At 34.2% G+C, this 22,176-nt stretch overlaps 1 protein-coding gene across 1 annotated transcript in view; it reads left to right on the top strand.

The window, feature by feature from the left end:
• LOC141334953 (netrin receptor DCC-like) overlaps positions 1-22,176 on the top strand; it is a 154,435-nt gene that overhangs the window by 122,577 nt on the left and 9,682 nt on the right. Inside the window, exons 22-26 of the mRNA XM_073840174.1 lie at positions 533-695; positions 5,612-5,835; positions 5,949-6,065; positions 13,756-13,908; positions 18,016-18,231. Of these exons, the coding sequence (XP_073696275.1) occupies positions 533-695; positions 5,612-5,835; positions 5,949-6,065; positions 13,756-13,908; positions 18,016-18,231 (873 nt within the window). The remainder of the gene's footprint in view (positions 1-532; positions 696-5,611; positions 5,836-5,948; positions 6,066-13,755; positions 13,909-18,015; positions 18,232-22,176) is intronic.

The raw sequence follows: 22,176 nt of genomic DNA, 5'->3' as shown, positions 1-22,176 counted from the left end.
ATGCTAGAAACATGTTAGCAACTTGCTAATCATGCTAGAAACATGCAAATAACTCGCTAATAATGCTAGAAACATGGTAGCAACTTGCTAATCATGCTAGAAACATGCTAATAACTTGCTAATAATGCTAGAAACATGCTAGCAACTTGCTAATAATGCTAGAAACATGCTAGCAACTTGCTAGTCAGGCTTGAAACATGTTAGAAACATGTTAGCAACTTCTTAATCATGCTAGAAACATGTTAGCAACTTGCTAATAACTCGTTAATAATGCTAGAAACTTGTTAATCATGCTAGAAACATGCTAGCAATGCCAATAATGCTAGAAACATGTTAGCAACTTGCTAATAATGTTAGAAACTTGCTAATCATGCTAGAAACATGTAAGCAACTTGCTAATAATGCTATAAACTTGCTAATCATGCTAGAAACATGTAAGCAACTTGTTAATCATGTTAGAAACTTGCTAATCACACACACACTCAGTCCAAATGTGGAGATGCACATGTCAATTCAGTTTTGTTGATTTCAGAGCCTCCCATTGGTCAGATGCGGCCGCCGCATGGCAGCGTGACGCCGCAGAAGAACAGCAACCTGCTGGTGATCATCGTGGTTTCTGTGGGAGCCGTGACTGTGGTAGTGGTGGTGATCGTGGCCCTCATCTGCACCCGCCGCTCGTCCGCCCAGCAGAGGAAGTGAGTCCAACTCTGTGTGTGTGCCGGTGTTGGCATAATATAATGTGATAGAATATATTATACAACAGTTCTTTCTGGTGCTCGAATCTGAAATCAGAATTCCAACAGCCATTTCACAGTTTGTAATCGTATCACTGCGCTTGTAGTACTTCTTACAGCGAGTGTCATGGCGGGCGCCAAATCCAGTATCATTTTATAAACATTATGGTTTTTGTGTCACGGAATGTAGTTTTAAGGCAAAACGTTTTTTCATGCACCTGTCAAGGTTGAGATTTTGGGCTTTTTGGTTTTTCATAGTGCTTTTTTCACTGCAAAAAATGTTTTTCTTACTTAGATTTTTTGTCTTGTTTCCAGCCAAAATATCTAAAAATTCTTGAATCAGGAAGGATTTTCTAGACAAGTAAAAATTTGTGTCTTGTTTTTAGTAAAAACAAGTCAAAATTAGGTGAGTTTTTGCTTAAAACAAGCAAAAAAATCTGCCAATGGGGTAAGAAAAATAATCTAGTTGTCTGCTTGAAATAAGATTTTTTTTTCTTACCCCATTGGCAGATTATTTTGCTTGTTTTAAGCAAAAACTCACTTAATTTTGACTTGTTTTTACTAAAAACAAGATAATAATTTTTACTTGTCTAGAAAATCCTTCCTGATTCAAGATATTTTAGATATTTTGGCTGGAAACAAGACAAAAAATCTAAGTAAGAAAAGCATTTTTTGCAGTGTTTTCAGACTAGTGGAAAGAAAACACCCAAAAAAACACTGTTAAGTGTTTCTTTTTTAGTGCTTTATCCATTTGTGTCAATAGATTTCAATTAAAATGCATATTTTTAAAGGCCTACACTGAGCCATAAATCTCCACTTCAGTAGCACTTACACACACCACACTTTACACTTTTTTTATTCCTGACTATGTCCTGAAGGTTTTTACAGAGGGATTTGTTCATATATGATTTGCTTGATTTTACACAACATTTTATTCCCCAAAAAATGGTAAAAATATAGTGTTTCCTCTCTGTTTTTTTTTTCTGAATTATTGTGACGAAATGTAAAAACTTCCCTCTGTAAAAACTTTTGACTTTAATATGTCTAAAATTAAACACGAATTTTGCAACTGACTTCATCCGGTGTTTAGACTTTTGTACTAGAAAGGTATGCAAATTAGTGCATATTTCATTAAATAATGGATCATTTGCATATTTAAACCTAACATTTTAGAAAACTTGTAATACAAAAATATGTTTGCAATTATCAATGTAATCAACCAACTGGTTAAGTAATGCGATAACTATTATTATAGTTATAGTTATATTTTTTACCCTATTCACCTGTATTGTATTGCCTTAAGAGGTTTTCAGGCGAGAACGCACTTGTTTATAGTTCAAATATGCAGTTTGTTAATTAAGATAACATCTATTTGAAAATTTGTGTCAACGTTTTCGGACATGAGAGCTTTATATCAGTCATGAAACTGCCTGAGAGCGTCTCACCTCGACCAGATCTTCTGGAATTTGTAAACATGCTTTAACATGAGATATATTTAGTTTTGGGCAAATCTAGTGGGCAGTGTTTGGTCTCATTAACCCTCTGGGGTCTGAGGGTGTTTTGGGGCCCAGAAGAAGTATAATCTATTATTTGTTCCAGAGCAAATCTTTATTTTGTGGGTGGTGACAGAAAGGTGACTATTCAGAAAGTGAGTAGCATGGAATAAAAGAATTTGAAAAAAGTCCATTTGACTTTATATTTCAAAATTCAGACTTTATTCTCGCAATTCCGAGATTATATCTCAAAATTTTAATAAGGAAAAACAACTGGTCATTCTCTCTTTTCACCCTCAGAATAGGAGTTTATTTTCCCTCGGAATTGTTAAATCGATTTATAAAGTCTGAATTAGAAAATATAAACTTGCATTTGGAAAAAAAAATAGTCAGAATTGTAAAATAAAATAAATAAATGTTATGTAAAGTTTAATAGCAATAGGTTTACATAATATGTCATGCTGTGACTGTAGGGCTAATACAATACATCCCCTATGAACAGCTTATGTGAGTATTATGTGGACCTATGGTTTAAATCAAATGTATGCTTTCAAAGTAGAGTGATCATAGCAGTTTTCATCCATAGTGTGTTTGTTTTAATGTCTGCATTTAGCTTCAAATGGCATCTTTAAAAATTATTTGCACTCCGATTTTGACATCAAAAGGCACAAAATATATATATTTTTTCTCTTATTCCACGGGTTTTACCTAGGGATGTCCCGATCCGATCACGTGATTTCAGACTCGATCGGAATCGGACGTTACCTCCCGAACAGGACTCGGATATATATGTATATATATATTCTCATTAATTTTCAACACATCTATAGTTATGCGGTGGCACAGAGTTAGACCTCTTGACTCCACACAGAAACACAGCAAACACTGTGGCACTTTTATTTTTGTATTTGTTTACATGTTTTTATATTAGACTTTTTTTTTTAATTTACTGTTGCACTAATGTCCAGAAGTGAAGAATTTATGTAATTTTTTACTTGATTGTTCAAGCTACCTCACAGAAGTGCTCTGTTTGTTAACGGAGTTGTTGAATGTTAAAATAAGGTGAATTAAATAAAAAAAGAATGAAGAGGAGCGAAGAAACAGATCCAGGATGTTCCTTATTTTTTATGTGTTATAGTATCGGATCGGGACTCTGTATCGGCAGATACTCGAAATCAAATGACTCCAAAGGGCCAAAAAAACCTGATCGGGACATCCCTAGTTTTACCCATTTACCTCCACTTGTTACCAGTGTTTTTCTGCAAGCACTATGTGTTTCTACTCTGAGTTGGTCTATAGATTGATGAGTGTTTTAACAGGCATCAGTTACACTAAAGACGAACAGTAACTGGCACATTTGTGACAGCATCAGTGTTTGCAGTGATGATGCTAAAGAGCTGAAGTGTGTTCTAGATAAGTGTGTGTGTGTGTGTGTGTGTGTGTGTGAGAGAGAGAGAGAGAGAGAGAGAGAGAGAGAGAGAGAGAGAGAGAGAGATATCACATAATGGGACTAGAGTCACATTGATATGTAGGGTTGCCAGGTCCCAGAAAAATTTCCAGCCCAAAGTTTACTCAAAATCTGCCCAAAAAGAATGAAAACTAGCCCAATTTTTGGCCTGTCCAAACACAGCTGACAGCAGCTTTATTTCACTAATACTAGGGGTGTAAATATTAATCGATTCGTATCGATGCATCGATTATGCAGCCGCCGATTCAATGCATCGATTCGTCCGCAAGAATATCGATTAATGTGTTTATTTTGCCGCCTGTTTGTTCACTTGTCTATTTTTAGAATCCGTTCCGACCTTTCTTTTACTGTCTGCTCCGATGTATTAAGCGTACTACCTACTCCTAAGCTGCGGGTGGCACTAACCTCACTGTCTTCTTCTTCACACGCCTTACTTTCGTTTCACAGTCCGTCTATGATGTTGTTCATGTTCACAGACCTCACGTTGTTGTCTGACTTTCAAGAGCGATGATTTTGAACTGATTTTGTGGAGTAGTATTCTATTTGCAGTTCATCTACTGCAGAGGATGTGTGACCATTACCTCTTAATAAGATGCAAATTGTATTTTCAAAATGTAACCAATTTTGTATGAAAGAAACTTTTTTAAAACGATGAATAGGCTAATTGGCAATAGTAGACATGCACTAAGTTTTTTTTTTATTATTACAATTTATCTGCTTGCACTTTGTAGATGCAGTAGCTTATATTTGCTGTTCTATTTGCAGTGCATTGAGCACAACTGCTTTAGTGGAACATACACATGTGAATAGAATACTGTTTCTGTATTCTCAATAAAAGGCAAATTATTTACCATTTTTGTTGATTTATTTGAAACTTAATAGATATCATGTAAAAATATCTAATATTGAATCGAATCGGATCGAATCGCATCGTATCACAGGGAATTCTGAAGTATCGAAAATAATCGAATCGTTGGCTTAAGAAATCGGTATCGTATCGAATCGTCTTGAAGGCTCCGATTTACACCCCTAACTAATACCCTTTAAAATAAACATTTTGATTTTACTTATTATGTGTTTTGAATCTTAGCAAGGCTTGTTTATATGTAGTACCTGCATATGAAATTATTTCATTCTTTTTTCTTTTACCGGTTTCACCACTTTCATTTTAATTTTCAGCACTTTTGATAATATTGTTTTTTCAGCATTTTTTCATAATAAAATGTAAAATTCAAGTATATTTGTAGCAATAGCCAAAAATACATTGTATGGAGCAAAATTAACGATTTTTCTTTTATGCCAAAAATCATCAGGATATTAAGTAAAGATCATGTTCCATGAAGATATTTTGTAAATTTCCTATCGTAAATATATCAAAACTTAATTTTTGATTAGTAATATGCATTGCTAGGAACTTCATATGGACAACTTTAAAGGCGATTTTCTCAAAATTTAGAATTTTTTTGCATCCAGATTCCAGATTTTCAAATAGTTGTATTTCGGCCAAATATTGTCCTATCATAACAAACACATTCAAAATAAAATAAAATAAAATAAAATATAAAATAAAATAAAATAAAATAAAATAAAATAAAATATAATATAATATAATAAAAAAACATTTGGGTTGAAAGATATTCAATACAAATAATCCTATAGTGTTAGCCTATTATTTTGAGACATACATTTTACTATATCATAATCATAGCAATATATTTCTGTTAAAATTTCTTTGATTTTGTTGTTTAGTTTTTCAAATGATACAGCAAAAAGCTCTCTCAGAGATGCTCCGGAGATAAAGTTCTTGAAGTGTGATGCAAACGCAGAAATCACTGAGCTTCATGTGACTATTCAGATATAATAAAATATAATATAACTTCATCCTTCTGTATGGGTCTGTCTCTGTGTTCCTGAAGGAAACGTGCGACACACAGCGCCGGAAAACGAAAGGGCAGCCAGAAAGACCTGCGACCTCCTGACCTCTGGATCCACCATGAGGAGATGGAGCTGAAGAACATCGAGAAGCCCTCCAGCTCCGCCCCCTCCGGCCGCGAGTCGCCCATCCAGAGCTGCCAGGAGATGGCGCCGGTCAGCCACAGCCAATCAGAGAGCCAGATGGGCAGCAAGAGCAGCCACTCAGGTGAGGCCGTGGGCTCTGGAGGTGTTCATCGATTCGACCAACCGTGTGCGTGTGCGTGTGCGTGTGTGTGTGTGTGTGTCAGCGGCTGAAGGTCATGTGGTTCTCTTGTTCAGGTGCAGACGGGGACGAGGCCTCCAGCAGCATTTCCACGTTAGAGCGATCGTTAGCCGCCCGCAGGACCACACGCACCAAGATGATGATCCCCATGGACTCTCAGCCCAGCAACACACGTGAGCGACTGCAGCCACACCTTTAACACCTGTTTAACAAACACCACCACTATAGCTGGAAATATATCTATAATCAGAGTGAAAACGACAGCTAGAACCATAATTACACTGCAAAACATTATTTTCTTATTATTTTGATTTAATAATTTTTAAAATATTAAGGTATTCTTAAATCAAGATGAATTTACTTGACACTTAAAATCATAAAATAATTTTTGAAAAGATGTTAAGTCTTGCTTTCTAAAAAAAAAAAAATATCAAAATTGTGTTGATTTTTGCTTAAAACAAGCAAAAATGGGGTAAGAATAATAATCTTAATTCAAAGACTAAACAAGATTTTTTTTTTCTTGCCCCATTGCTGGATATTTTTGCTTGTTTCAAGCAAAAACTAACACAATTTTCAATAAAAAAATTAATGCTAAAAACATGCTAGCAACTTGCTAATCATGCTAGAAACATGCTAGCAATTAGCTAATCATGCTAGAAACATGTTAGCAACTTGCTAATCATGCTAGAAACATGCTAATAACTCGCTAATAATGCTAGAAACTTGCTAATCATGCTAGAAACATGCTAATAACTCGTTAATAATGCTAGAAACATGCTAGCAACTCGCTAATAATGCTAGAAACTTGCTAATCATGCTAGAAACATGCTAGCAATGCTAATAATGCTAGAAACATGTTAGCAACTTGCTAATCATGCTAGAAACATGTTAGCAACTTGCTAATCATGTTAGAAACATGCTAATAACTCGCTAATAATGCTAGAAACTTGCTAATCATGCTAGAAACACGCTAATAACTCGTTAATAATGCTAGAAACATGCTAGCAACTCGCTAACAATGCTAGAAACTTGCTAATCATGCTAGAAACATGCTAGCAATGCTAATAATGCTAGAAACATGTTAGCAACTTGCTAATCATGCTAGAAACATGTTAGCAACTTGCTAATCATGTTAGAAACATGCTAATAACTCGCTAATAATGCTAGAAACTTGCTAATCATGCTAGAAACACGCTAATAACTCGTTAATAATGCTAGAAACATGCTAGCAACTCGCTAACAATGCTAGAAACTTGCTAATCATGCTAGAAACATGCTAGCAATGCTAATAATGCTAGAAACACGTTAGCAACTTGCTAATAATGTTAGAAACTTGCTAATCATGCTAGAAACATGCTAGCAACTTGCTAATAATGCTAGAAACTTGTTAATCATGCTAGAAACATGCTAATAACTCGCTAATAATGCTAGAAACATGCTAGCAACTCGCTAATAATGCTAGAAACATGCTAGCAACTTGTTAATCATGCTAGAAACATGCTAACAATGCTAATAATGCTAGAAACATGTTAGCAACTTGCTAATAATGCTAGAAACTTGCTAATCATGCTAGAAACATGCTAATGACATGTTAATCATACAAGAAACATGTTAGCACCTTTGCTAATCATGCTAGAAACATGCTAGCAACTTGCTAGTCAGGCTTGAAACATGTTAGAAACATGCTAGCAACTTGTTAATCATGCTAGAAACATGCTAACAACTTGCTAATCATGCTAGAAACATGTTAGCAACTTGCTAGTCAGGCTTGAAACATGTTAGAAACATGCTAGCAGCTTGTTAATCATGCTAGAACATGCTATCAACTTGCTAATCATGCTAGAAACATGCTAGCAACTTGCTAGTCAAGCTTGAAACATGTTAGAAACATGCTAGCAACTTGTTAATCAAGATAGAAAAATGTTAGAAACGTGCTAGAAACATGCTAGCAACTTGCTAATCATGTTAGAAACATATTAAACATAGTGTTGGGCGATATGCTCAATTTTCATATCGTCCTATCGTCAGCCTGAGAGATCGCCGATACACGATACTATCGTGCTGATTTATTTAATTATCTATGTACTAAATTCCTTATTCATTTTGTAAAGGTAGACTTGCTATTGGGCATGTGACTAAGTTGTGCGTGTACAGAGCGCTGACGATATAGTTCTGCCGGAGAGATCTTACTTTCGGTTTCATTCTCTGCTATCCGCTATCCTCAGTGAGTGGTAAATGTACGTGCATGAATGTAAATGAGTGTATCTTTCTTTACCTGTCATATTGCGATAATGTTATCGCTTTATGTCTGACCGTTGTCATCAGGTGATGTTGTAATTGTTTATGTAGAATGTGGAGAAGTGATGCCCGTGTAATTCACGTGCGTATGTTTAGCGCCATTTGATCGCATCGTAATTCTAATTAACGCATACAGATGTTACTGAGGTGAATGTTTATGTTTAGCCTATACAGACCGATTCTGATATATGGTAATTAATTCAGCCTGAACCACGTTCTACTACCTCTGTTATCCTAATGACTGTGCAATGCTAATATAATATAACACTCCCGTTAGAATCAGTTAATCTGTCTACACCGTGCTGTATGATGAAAATCTCTCCGTGGGTGCACGGACGCAACACATACGCACTGCAGACGGAGTATGTGTGAAACATGCATTACCCGTTTTCACTGCACACGTCTGTGGCGCGTTAAGGCGACGTAGCCACTCTCTTTGCTTGTGTTTATACCGCGGCAAGTTTCTGAAGCATCCTAGAACCGACTCTCCGCGCTGCATCGCTAAAGTTAGGCGCCTTTTTGACGGATAATAATAATAATCGTCTAACTATCGTCAAAGGCATCAGCCACAGGCGATATCTCTGACTATCGTCGATACACGATACTATCGTCTATCGGCACAACCCTAATTAAACATGCTATAAAAATGTTAGAATCATGCTAACTACATTCTAATCCTGCTAGCAACATGCTAATCATCTAATCTATTTATGCAAAGTTCAAAAGTTTAAGCTTTTACAAAAAAATCCAGCAGAAATGGGATTTCCGGCGGTTATTCGCTGGTGTGACCCTGCTTTCCCAATCCAATTCAGCCAATTCAGCCCAAACCAGCAGATGGACCAGAGAATCCCTGAAAGGTCTCAGATCCTTCAGCACAACTCTGAATGTCTGAGTGTGAAGAGAGAAGCGAGTGAATGTGAATATGAGTCTTCATAACGCCAGCTGTCTCTCATTGAACGGCTTGGTTGAGTGTGGTTTGGGTGAAGATCACGCGGCGGCCGTCATGGGCTTTGATTCTTCGCAGACGTCTCGCTCTGCTGCGTTTGATTCCCGCCGGGGTTCGAGGCGCGTCAGTCGCGTGAGCGTCTCCTCTCTGACCTCCTGCCGCGATTCTGCCAAAGAGACGGCATTTATTATGCACCTCTTTCCTGCTCCCAAACCACATGAAAGCAGCTTCATCTCCTCTGGGAAAAGAAAGCACAGATTAATGATTGGGAAAAACGACAGTCGCTGGAAGGAAGCGGAGTTTTGAGAGGAAATAAAGAGGGTGGGATACGAAAGTCATGAGTGAAAGTTCAGATTGACGAAACTAAACACTGCGTAATTAACAAACTTACTCTAACAAGACCTTCTGACGCGTTTGATGAAGAGAAACTCAATGTAGATGCTGTCCACACAAATAATGATCTGCTTCTCAATTTATTTGGATCTTGATGGACTTGAAGCATAATCTAAGATGATAATGTTATGATAGCAATAGCTGTAACAATAGCTATTACTATAATGATAACTCTAAATTACTACTAATTTTAAATACTAGCATGATAATAACAATGGCTATAATAAAGCTAAATGTAGAAAAGCTATAACTATAATAATAATAACAATAAATATAGCTGGAATTATACACTGTAAAAAGTTTTCCCCAGTTTCAACTTAAAAACTCAAGTTTAGCAGCTGCCTTAAAATTTTAAGTTAAATCAACTTAAAACTACAAGTCATTTCAACTCACGACAATAAAATGAATTAAAATGACTTGTACTTTCAAGTTGATTTAACTTAAAATTTTAAGGCAGCTAATGAACTTAAGTTTTTAAGTTGAAACTGGTGAAAACTTTTTACAGTGTTGTAACAATAACCTTAACTCAATCGCGATAACTAAAATGATAATAACAATAGCCATAACTATAATGATATAACTTAACTATAAGAATGACAATAACTATAATGATAAAAATAAGCTAAACAATATAAATAATAACTATAATGACAATAACAAAAATTGTAACTGTAACAAAAATGATAATACGACAACGTTTTAGTGCCATGTTAAAAAAATATATGATTATAAGATTAAAGTTGTAATGTTTCTAGATATTACAGATTAAGTCAGAATTAAGAGAATTACGTCGAAATATTACAAGAATGAAGTCTAAATGAAGAGAATAAAGTCAAAATAATATGAGAATAAAGTTGAAATATCTCGAGAATAAAGTCTAAATATTTCAAGAATAAAGTCAAAATATTTTGAGAATAGTCTAAATTATGAAAATAAAGTCTAAATTATAAGAATAAAGTCTAAATTAAGACAATAAAATTTAAATATTACAAGAATAAAGTAAATATTTAGAGAATAAAGTCAAAATATTACGAGAATAAATATTTCGACTTTATTCTTGTAATATTTCGACTTTATTCTCATAGTATTTTAACTTTATTCTTGTAATATTTCGACTTTATTCTTGAAATATTTTGATTTTATTCTCTTTGTATTTCAAATTTATTTTCGAAATATTTCAACTTCATTCTGGTAATATTTCAACTTTATTCTTGAAATATTTTGACTTTATTCTTGTAGTATTTCGACTTTATTCTCATAATATTTTGACTTTATTATCATAATATTTTGATTTTATTTTCATAATATTTTGTTTTTATTCTCAGAATATTTCCACTATATTTTCATAGTATTTCGACTTTGTTCTCATATTATTTCAACTGTATTCTTAAAATATTACAACTTTAATCTCGTAATCTTAGGTTTTTTTTTTTTTTTTTTTACATGGCACTAAAATGCTGTCGTAGGATACTAACAATAACCATAACTAACACAATTAACTATACCAGTAACATTGACCATTGCAAAAAGTATAACAATAACTGTAAGGATAACTCTAACAATATACTGATAGTTATTCATGATATTGATGGACACTAACATTCTGATTGGACTAGACTTATTTAGAGGCGTGTCAGTCACTGATGTTTGTAGCCTTATATGGTCATTTCTTCATAAGCGCTGCTCCAGTTTAATCTCAACCTGTAGAAATGATTGTTCACCGTTTGATTCCAGTCTGTCAGTGTCCACATCTCACTCTAGTTATTCACCTCCCGTCTGCCCTTGTGATTCCTCTCGCTCCTGGACGTCTCGCCTGACCTCCTTCCTTTATCATCCAGACTGTTGACCCCTCGTCCTGTCTGGATGATTTTAATGCTGGCTCCTGATCTGCTTTCTGTCGGTTCTGTAGGAGAGAATGGTCTGCTAGTTGATTTGGGAAATGAATGGTTGTACATGATAGAGCCAGTTTAACAGCCGGAGGTGTGTGAAGTTAATTAAAGCTGCATTAAAGCAGATTGTGGTTTTGGAGATACAGATACAGTCTGAGATGACAGCAGGTTAATGGTTAATCAGTGCACGCTCAAAATATTCCTGTAAATAAAACTCACATTCAAGTATAAATAATCTGATTTAAAGGTGTATTTAGACTGAATAATTATCTGTAAATCTAATTAAATTAAATATGAATTTGCAGTGTTATTTTAGCTTCATTGATATGCTTTTATCATTTTTATTAAAATGTTAAATTAGTTTATATATCTTCCATATTTTTAAAAGTTTTGCTGTTACATATACACTACCATTCAAATATTTTTAATGTTTTAAGATTTTAATGTCTCTTCTGCTCAACAAGCCTACATTTATTTGATCCAAAGTATCCCCAAAACAGTAAAATTGTAAAATATTTTTATTATTCAAAATAACTGCTTTCTATTAGAATATATTTTAAAATATAATTTATTCCTGTGATCAAAGCTGAATTTTCAGCATCATTACTCCAGTCTTCAGTGTCACATGATCCTTCAGAAATCATTCTAATATCCTGATTTGCTGCTCAAGAAACATTTACTATTGTTTATACTATCAATATTTAACGTTATTTTTTTCAGGATTCTTTATTGAATAGAAATATCCAAAGAACAGCATTTATTTATATATATAAATAAATACAAAAACGCATAAATGCATAAATAAATAAATGAATAAATGTAGAAATATATGTGTAGTATAACACAAATGGTACAAAAATAGCACAATTATAAATTACACTTTTGGCAAAATTATTTATTTATGTATATCTGCATTTATTTATTTCAGCATTTAATTATTTATTTATTTCTACATTTATTCATTCATTCATTTTATTTATTTATGCATGTCTACATTTTTTTATTTCAGCATTTATGTATTTATTTATTTCTACATTTATTTGTTTATTTATTTTTTAATTATTTAATTTATTTATTATTTATTTATTTATTTATACTTAAATCACTTCCATATTGTCCTCCAAATTCTTCTGAACTTTCTATTCATCAAAGAAACCTAAAAAAAAGTCTACTCAGCTGTTTTCAACATAATAATAACAATAAATGTTTTTTGAGCAGCAAATCAGAATATTAGAATGATTTCTGAAGGATCATGGAACACAGAAGACTGAAGTAATGATGCTGAAAATTCAGCTTTAAAATCACAGGAATAAATTACATTTTAAAATATATTCAAATAGAAAACAGATATTTTAAATAGTAAAAAAAAATATTTCAGAATTTTGCAGGTTTTGCTGTACTTTGGATAAAATAAATACAGGCTTTAAACTAACCTGTTTTGGTTATAAAAAAAAATCCCTGCTGATTAGAAGACAATCAAACATTGATTTACCACAGAAGATGTGAATGTGCATGTATGTAAATATATCGTGCATTTGTAGGTTTTCATTAAGATGTCTTATTGTGGCTGTTAGCTGCTGCTGATTTCAGGCTTTCTATCCTGAGACATTTGGATGCAAACAATGTAGGCAAAACCTCTCTCTTGCACACACACACAGAGACACACAAAGAGACACACACAGAGACACACACAGAGAGAGAGAGAGAGTTTGCAGTCAATCAGCAGTTGCTCGTCTGGGGCAGTTTAGTAGATAGAAATCTCAACACTTCAGGCAATTTCTCAGCCCGTCTCTCTCTCTCTCTCTCTCTCTTTCTCTCTGTGAGGCTTTCAATGTCAAGGTCAGCACTCTTGTGCTCTGCTGAAGCTGTAGAGCTGCAGTAGTGTGGTCGCTTACTGCGTTTTACTGCACCATCATCATCATCATCATCATCATCATATGCTGTATCCTGATGTTGTTTTGTTCAGAGGTTGTTGAATGAGTCCGTGTGGATTCTGCTCCTGATGGGATTCTGCTGTTTTCCGTCTGTTGCGTTCGATGGATCGCCGTTATTGAGGAGTTTAAAACAGACTAATGGGGTCCACATTTTGCTTGCAAGGGTCTGAATTCTAAACACTTTTCCTCTTGTAGGTGTTTAAATATTTAAGCGTGATTAATGATGGGAGCGAATCGGCCAAATAGAGCAGCCTGGGTTGGCGGTTCATCGTCTGCTGCGCTTCTAGATCCGGCCAGAAAGGCTCAGAAATCAGGAAGGCTTTCAAAACAGTGGTGGTTTATTTGTGATGTCTGTGTTTGGATGTGGTGGTGAGATGTGACGTGTTGTTTGTGTGTGTTTCAGCGGTGGTCAGTGCCATCCCGGTGCCCACGCTGGACAGCAGTCAGTATCCGGGCATCCTGCCGTCCCCCACCTGCGGATTCACAGCACACCCTAAATTCAGCCTGCGGCCCATGCCCTTCTCCACGCTGAGCGTCGACCGCAGTTATGCTACTGGTAACACATCTGTCCATCTATCTATCATTAGTTACTTAGTTGGTAGTTAGTTAGTTCTATGTCTATCTATCTATCTATCTATCTATCTATCTATCTATCTATCTATCTATCGTTAGTTAGTTAGTTAGTTAGTTAGTTAGTTAGTTAGTTAGTTAGTTAGTTAGTTAGTTAGGTAGTTCTATATTTATGGGTAGTTAGTTCTATATCTATCGTTAGTTAGTTAGTTAGTTAGTTAGTTAGTTAGTTAGTTAGTTAGTTAGTTAGTTAGTTAGTTAGTTAGTTAGTTAGTTAGTTAGTTAGTTAGTTCTATATCTATCTATCTATCTATCTATCTATCTAATCTGTCTATCGTAAGTTAGTTCTATATTTATTGGTAGTTTTATATCTATCTATCTGTCTATCTATCAGTTAGTTAGTTCTATATTCATTGGTAGTTAATTAGTGTCTATCTATCAGTAGTTAGTTCTATATCTATCTATCTGTCTATCATCTATCTATCTATCTATCTATCTATCATTAGTTAGTTAGTTAGTTAGGTTGTTCTATATTTATTGGTAGTTAATAAGTTTTATATCTATCTATCATTAGTTAGTTATTGGTAGTTAGTTCTATATCTATCTATCTATCTATCTATCTATCTAATCTGTCTATCGTAAGTTAGTTCTATATTTATTGGTAGTTCTATATCTATCTGTCTATCTATCAGTTAGTTAGTAAGGTAGTTAGTCTGTTAATTCTATATTCATTGGTAGTTAATTAGTGTCTATCTATCAGTAGTTAGTTCTATATCTATCTATCTGTCTGTCTGTCTATCGTCTATCGTCTATCATCTATCTATCTATCTATCTATCTATCTATCTATCTAATCTGTCTATCGTAAGTTAGTTCTATATTTATTGGTAGTTCTATATCTATCTGTCTATCTATCAGTTAGTTAGTAAGGTAGTTAGTCTGTTAATTCTATATTCATTGGTAGTTAATTAGTGTCTATCTATCAGTAGTTAGTTCTATATCTATCTATCTATCTATCTATCTGTCTGTCTGTCTATCATCTATCTATCTATCTATCTATCTGTCTATCTATCAGTTAGTTAGTTCTATATTCATTGGTAGTTAATTAGTGTCTATCTATCAGTAGTTAGTTCTATATCTATCTATCTGTCTATCATCTATCTATCTATCTATCTATCTATCTATCTATCTATCTATCTATCATTAGTTAGTTAGTTAGTTAGGTTGTTCTATATTTATTGGTAGTTAATTAGTTTTATATCTATCTATCATTAGTTAGTTATTGGTAGTTAGTTCTATATCTATCTATCTAATCTGTCTATCGTAAGTTAGTTCTATATTTATTGGTAGTTCTATATCTATTGGTATCTATTGGTAGTTCTATATCTATATCTATTCTATATCTATCTGTCTATCTTAGTTAGTAAGGTAGTTAGTCTGTTAATTCTATATTCATTGGTAGTTAATTAGTGTCTATCTATCAGTAGTTAGTTCTATATCTATCTATCTATCTATCTGTCTGTCTGTCTATCATCTATCTATCTATCTATCTATCTATCTATCTATCTATCTATCTATCTGTCTATCTATCAGTTAGTTAGTAAGGTAGTTAGTCTGTTAATTCTATATTCATTGGTAGTTAATTAGTGTCTATCTATCAGTAGTTAGTTCTATATCTATCTATCTGTCTGTCTGTCTATCGTCTATCATCTATCTATCTATCTATCTATCTATCTATCTATCTATCTATCTATCTAATCTGTCTATCGTAAATTAGTATGTTCTATATTTATTGGTAGTTAGTTCTATATCTATCTGTCCAACTATCAATTAGTTAGTTAGTCAGTTGGTATCTATCTATCTAGCACATAACATGTTGAGAAGTAGCATTACTAGCTGTTACTAGATCACCACCGGTTAACCAATCACAACACACCAACACACCAGCTGTTTCATCTGTGTGATTTAGAGATGAGGCGGCCCTGAATGAACCAGCTCCTGCTGCTGTCTCGCTCTGGTTCAGTCTCCGCTTTAAATGAGTTTGTTAGCAGCAGAAGAAATTGATTTAATTTGGTCCTTTGGCAGCAGCTGCGAGTCTCTTTGCATCGCTGAAATAAAAGACGTTTTCAAAGAGGCTCTTAGTGAGCACGAACAGCGGCGGCAGACGTCTGCACAAACTACAGCTCTGAGGTAGAAAACTTCAAACGAGACTTTGAGCGTACATGACTACTGAAACAAATTAAATATCGGCCAAAAGCTGCAGTGACTGATTTGAGTTCATGCACGATCATCATATATATGCATGATCACAGCTGGAAAAATTCAAACGTAGTTTCCGAATGACCAAAACACTCATACTTTTAATAGAGTTTGGTGAACTCTCAGTATCAGCATGCAAACTGCATCTGAATTAATTACAGTGAAATGGAATGGAATGAGTCCTGTTCAGCTTCGTCAAAAGAAAATGAATCCAGATGCAGAATATTTTTGCATAACAGCATTGAGAATGCTTAATTAAAACAAGATAAAAAAGTCACATTTTTAATTTCATTTTTCAAATGTTTCATTCCACATTTGTTTCTATAGCGCTTTATGCAATGCACATTTTTCAAAGCAGCTTCACAAAGAGTTTATGTTGCAAAATTCATCAATTGTGAAACAAATTCAAAGTCACCTTGGATAAAAGCATCTGCTAAATGGTCAAATGATTAAACTTAAACAGTGAAGAAACTCTGTAGAAAACAATAGTGTCATTATTCAGATCAATTCACTTCAAGTTGTTCTCATCCAATTGTGTCAATGCAGTTAACATGAAAATATAACTGAATTTTAAGTGTTTTTTAAACCCAAAATGTAATTTATTTATTTTGTTTGAGGTAAAACTCTGAAAATGATCATATGAGAGTCACTGAAACACCATCAATGAATGTGAATTTGAAATGTGTCAAATAGTTATATATTTCTATATTTATTTGTAGTTAGTTTTATACCTATTTCTCTATCGTTAGTTAGTTAGTTAGTTAGTTAGTTCTATATTTATTGGTAATTAGTTAGTTCTATATCTATTTATCTATCTATCTATTGTTAGTTAGTTAGTTAGTTAGTTAGTTAGTTAGTTAGTTAGTTAGTTAGTTAGTTAGTTAGCTAGTTAGTTAGCTCTGTATTTAGTGGTAGTTAATTCTATATTTATCGTTAGTTATTTAGTAAGTTCTATATTTATTGGTAGTTAATTCTATATCTATTTGTCTATCTATTGTTAGTTAGTTAGTTAGTTAGTTAGTTAGTTAGTTAGTTAGTTCTATATTTATTGGTAGTTAATTAGTTCTGTTTATCTATTCTTAGTCAGTTCTATATTTATTGGTATTTAGTTAGTTCTATATTTATTGGTAGGTAGTTATATATCTATTTGTCTATCTGTCTATCGTTAGTTTAGTTAGTTAGTTAGTTAGTTAGTTAGTTAGTTCTATATTTATTGGTAATTAGTTAGTTATATATCTATTTGTCTATCTATCTATCGTTAATTAGTTAGTTAGTTCTATGTTTATTGGTAGTTAGTTCTATGTCTGTCTGTCTGTCTATCTATCTATCTATCTATCTATCTATCTATCTATCTATCCTTAGTTAGTTCTATATTTATTGGTAGTTAGTTCTATGTCTGTCTGTCTGTCTGTCTGTCTGTCTGTCTGTCTGTCTGTCTGTCTGTCTGTCTGTCTGTCTGTCTGTCTATCTATCTATCTATCTATCTATCCTTAGTTAGTTCTATATTTATTGGTAGTTAATTCTATATATATATATATATATATATATATATATTTATATACACACACACACACACACACATATATATATATATATATATATATATATATATATATATATATATATATATATATATACCCCAAATATGTTTCAAAATGTAATTTATTATTTTATTTGAGGTAAAACTCATATGAGATTTACTGAAACACCATCAATGAATATGAATTTGAAATGTGTGAAATCTTCAGGTGATTGGCTGCTGTTGATGTTTTTTTCACTCTCATTTGCATAAAGTTCAGATTTCGCCAATCGTTCTGTGTTTGTGTGTTTTCTCAGCGATGTCAGCGGAGGGCGCCGCTCCAATGGCCCCGCAGCAACCGCAGCCTCTGATTCCCACAGCGCAGTCGGAGCCGCCAGGGTCAGAAGAGATTCCCAGCCGCACCATCCCCACCGCCTGCGTGCGGCCCACGCATCCCCTCCGCAGCTTCACCAACCCGCTCCTGCCTCCACCCATGGGCACCATCGAGCCCAAGGTCTACACGCCCATGTCAGGTAAACACCCATCCGTAAACATTCATATTGGTGTCTGATTTTATCATTGAATATAATGCAGCATTTACTTTTGGCTCACTGACCTCAATCAAGTTTGATTCCTGGCCCATTGTATTTCTCAAGGTTCCTAGATGAGCAGTTCTTAAGAAAAGAACATTTTAATATTCTAAAGAACCTTTTTTCACTATAAAGTGTCCTTTGTGCAGTGGAAAGACTCATGAATGTTGAAGGTTTCTCATGGAGCATCAATACCAGTAGGTTGTGCAGGTCATGTGAATGAGGCCGATGGAGAAGTGAGAATCTGCTGGGTTGTGTTGTGCTGTGCTGTCTGTAGCCAGAGGCTGGATGTGAAGCAGTATCTGCTGTGAGTCTGGAGTCTGATGGTCTCTCGGTGGGAATCAGACAGTGAATAAATCACTGGGTTTGTGTGAGTTTGTGTGTGTGTTGAGTTCCCATCGGTAACTGTAATGTTCATCGATTGCAGACATCATAATGGTGTGGAAACACTCTCAAACGCACACAAACACTGGCGCTCCAGGGCTTCTGCTTCCTCAGAGGAGATTCGACTCTCTCTGGATCTTCATTCCTCGTTGCAGCAGATATTTCGGAGACAGACGCAGCAGCGCATGTTTTCCCTGCAGTTAGGATTTAATTGGTTCTGCTCAAACCGTTTGGTGTATGCGGGGCTCCAGACGCCTTTCCATTAAGCATGAGAATGGAGTCTGAATGGACGTTCTTTCCGCTCAGATGTTCAACAAGCATCCGAATTTAAAGATCCAGCAGTGAGAGAAATGAAACATTCCAGGATCAGATTAAAAGATTCACTCTGAAATCCAGTAGAGAACACAGAAACTCAATCTGTCATCTAGTTAATTAGTTATATATATATATGTGTGTGTGTGTGTGTGTGTGTGTGTGTGTGTGTATCTATGTATGTATCTATCTATCTATCGTTAGTTAGTTAGTTAGTTAGTTAGTTCTATATCTATCTATTCTTAGTTCTATATCTTCCTAATCTTTAGTTAGTTAGTTAGTTAGTTAGTTAGTTAGTTAGTTCTACATCTGTCTGTCTATCTATCATCTATCTGTCGTTAGTTAGTTAGTTCTATGGCTATTTATCATTAGTTAGTTCTATATCTGTCTATCTGTCATCTATCTATCTCTGTCTATCTGTCGTTAGTTAGTTAGCTAACTATCTATCTTTAGTTAGTTAGTTAGTTCTATATCTGTCTATCTATCATTAGTTAGTTCTATATTTATCTGTCTATCATCTATCTATCTCTATCTATCGTTTGTTATCTATCTTTAGTTAGTTAGTTCTATATCTGTCTGTCTATCTATCTATCTATATGCCATTAGTTAGTTAGTTCTATGTCTATTTATCATTAATTAGTTCTATATCTGTCATCTATCTCTGTCTATCTATCTATCGTTAGTTAGTTATCTATCTATCTATCTATCTATCTATCTATCTATCTATCTATCTATCTTTAGTTAATTCAATCTATTTATCGTTAGTTAGGTAGGTAGGTAGTTAGTTAGTAGTTAGTTCTATATCTATCTGTCTGTCTATCTATTTATAAATCGTTAGTTAGTTCTATATCCAATTGTTTGTCTATCTATCTATCTATCTATTCTATATCTATCTGTCTGTCTGTCTGTCTGTCTGTCTGTCTGTCTGTCTGTCTGTCTATCTATCTATATGCCATTAGTTAGTTAGTTCTGTCTATTTATCATTAATTAGTTCTATATCTGTCATCTATCTCTGTCTATCTATCTATCGTTAGTTAGTTATCTATCTATCTGTCTATCTATCTATCTATCTTTAGTTAATTCAATCTATCGTTAGTTAGGTAGGTAGGTAGGTAGTTAGTAGTTAGTTCTATATCTATCTTTCTGTCTGTCTGTCTGTCTGTCTGTCTGTCTGTCTGTCTGTCTGTCTGTCTGTCTGTCTGTCTGTCTGTCTATCTATCTATCTATATGCCATTAGTTAGTTAGTTCTGTCTATTTATTATTAATTAGTTCTATATCTGTCATCTATCTCTATCTATCGTTAGTTAGTTATCTATCTATCTATCTATCTATCTGTCTATCTATCTATCTATCTGTCTATCTATCTATCTATCTTTAGTTAATTCAATCTATCGTTAGTTAGGTAGGTAGGTAGGTAGTTAGTAGTTAGTTCTATATCTATCTGTCTGTCTGTCTGTCTGTCTGTCTGTCTGTCTGTCTGTCTGTCTATCTATATCTATATGCCATTAGTTAGTTAGTTCTGTCTATTTATCATTAATTAGTTCTATATCTGTCATCTATCTCTGTCTATCTATCTATCGTTAGTTAGTTATCTATCTATCTGTCTATCTATCTATCTATCTTTAGTTAATTCAATCTATCGTTAGTTAGGTAGGTAGGTAGGTAGTTAGTAGTTAGTTCTCTATCTATCTGTCTGTCTGTCTGTCTGTCTGTCTGTCTGTCTGTCTATCTATCTATCTATATGCCATTAGTTAGTTAGTTCTGTCTATTTATTATTAATTAGTTCTATATCTGTCATCTATCTCTATCTATCTATCTATCGTTAGTTAGTTATCTATCTATCTATCTATCTGTCTATCTATCTATCTATCTGTCTATCTATCTATCTATCTTTAGTTAATTCAATCTATCGTTAGTTAGGTAGGTAGGTAGGTAGTTAGTAGTTAGTTCTATATCTATCTGTCTGTCTGTCTGTCTGTCTGTCTGTCTGTCTGTCTGTCTGTCTATCTATCTATCTATCTATATGCCATTAGTTAGTTAGTTCTGTCTATTTATTATTAATTAGTTCTATATCTGTCATCTATCTCTATCTATCTATCTATCTATCTATCGTTAGTTAGTTATCTATCTATCTATCTATCTGTCTATCTATCTATCTATCTTTAGTTAATTCAATCTATCGTTAGTTAGGTAGGTAGGTAGTTAGTTAGTAGTTAGTTCTATATCTATCTGTCTGTCTATCTATTTATAAATCATTAGTTAGTTCTATATCCAATTGTTTGTCTGTCTGTCTATCTATCTATCTATCTATCTATCTATCTATCTATCTATCTATCTATCTATCTATCTATCTATCTATCTATCTATCTATCTATCTATCTATTCTATAACTATCTGTCTGTCTGTCTTATCTATCTATCTTTAGTTAGTTAGCTATCTATCTGTCTATCAGTGTTGGTGTTGTTCTGTCTCTCTTTCATTGTCTGGCATGAAGCACATGTGAATAAGGCTTGTTTGAGAAATTAATCATTCGTTTAAACTGTGTATGGTATCATATTCCCTCACGTTGTGATTTATGACTGATCAAGTAAACGCTCCCAGTTAGTTTGTTATCTCAGCTTGTGTTGGCTGACTAATGCTTTGATTTCCTCATGTTAATTAATTGTGGTGAGGAGGTGTGAGTGTAAATCAGCTGCAGACACGTGTCGGCTCTCGCGATGGAAACACATAAAATAAAGCAGAATAAAAGCCGCCGGGTCTCGGGAGATGGCCGGCGTTTGAGGGCTGTCGGGTTTATATTTACTGTCCACGAGCTTCACAGACTCGCCTTTGTTCCTCTTGTTTCAGAAGAGTCCATCCGTCTTTTAAGGAAGAATTTAAAGCCGTCTCCTTCCTGCCTGAGAGAGACGGATCAATCTATCAGCCTGTATGTCAGTCATGCCAGAGTCTCTTTCAACATGAAGGCATCAGACAGTCCAGAGAAGCTCCGACACCCAAGATCCTTCATGCATTTTAATTTAGAGAGAGTTTAGTTGATTTGCTCTGAAACATTTGCGGCTTGTCAAATTTGTGTTCTGTCTTTGCCAAAGATGTTTTCTCTCGCTTTCATCAGGTGTTTTTTTTCCTCGGCATGCGGTGAAATATTAATCAGACGTCTCTAAGCAGCACTGAAGGAAACATTGTGGAATAAAC

The sequence above is a fragment of the Garra rufa genome, chromosome 5, assembly GCF_049309525.1.
Source record: "Garra rufa chromosome 5, GarRuf1.0, whole genome shotgun sequence".
Taxonomy (NCBI): Eukaryota; Metazoa; Chordata; class Actinopteri; order Cypriniformes; family Cyprinidae; genus Garra; species Garra rufa.
This window is presented reverse-complemented; position numbering and strand designations above follow the sequence as displayed.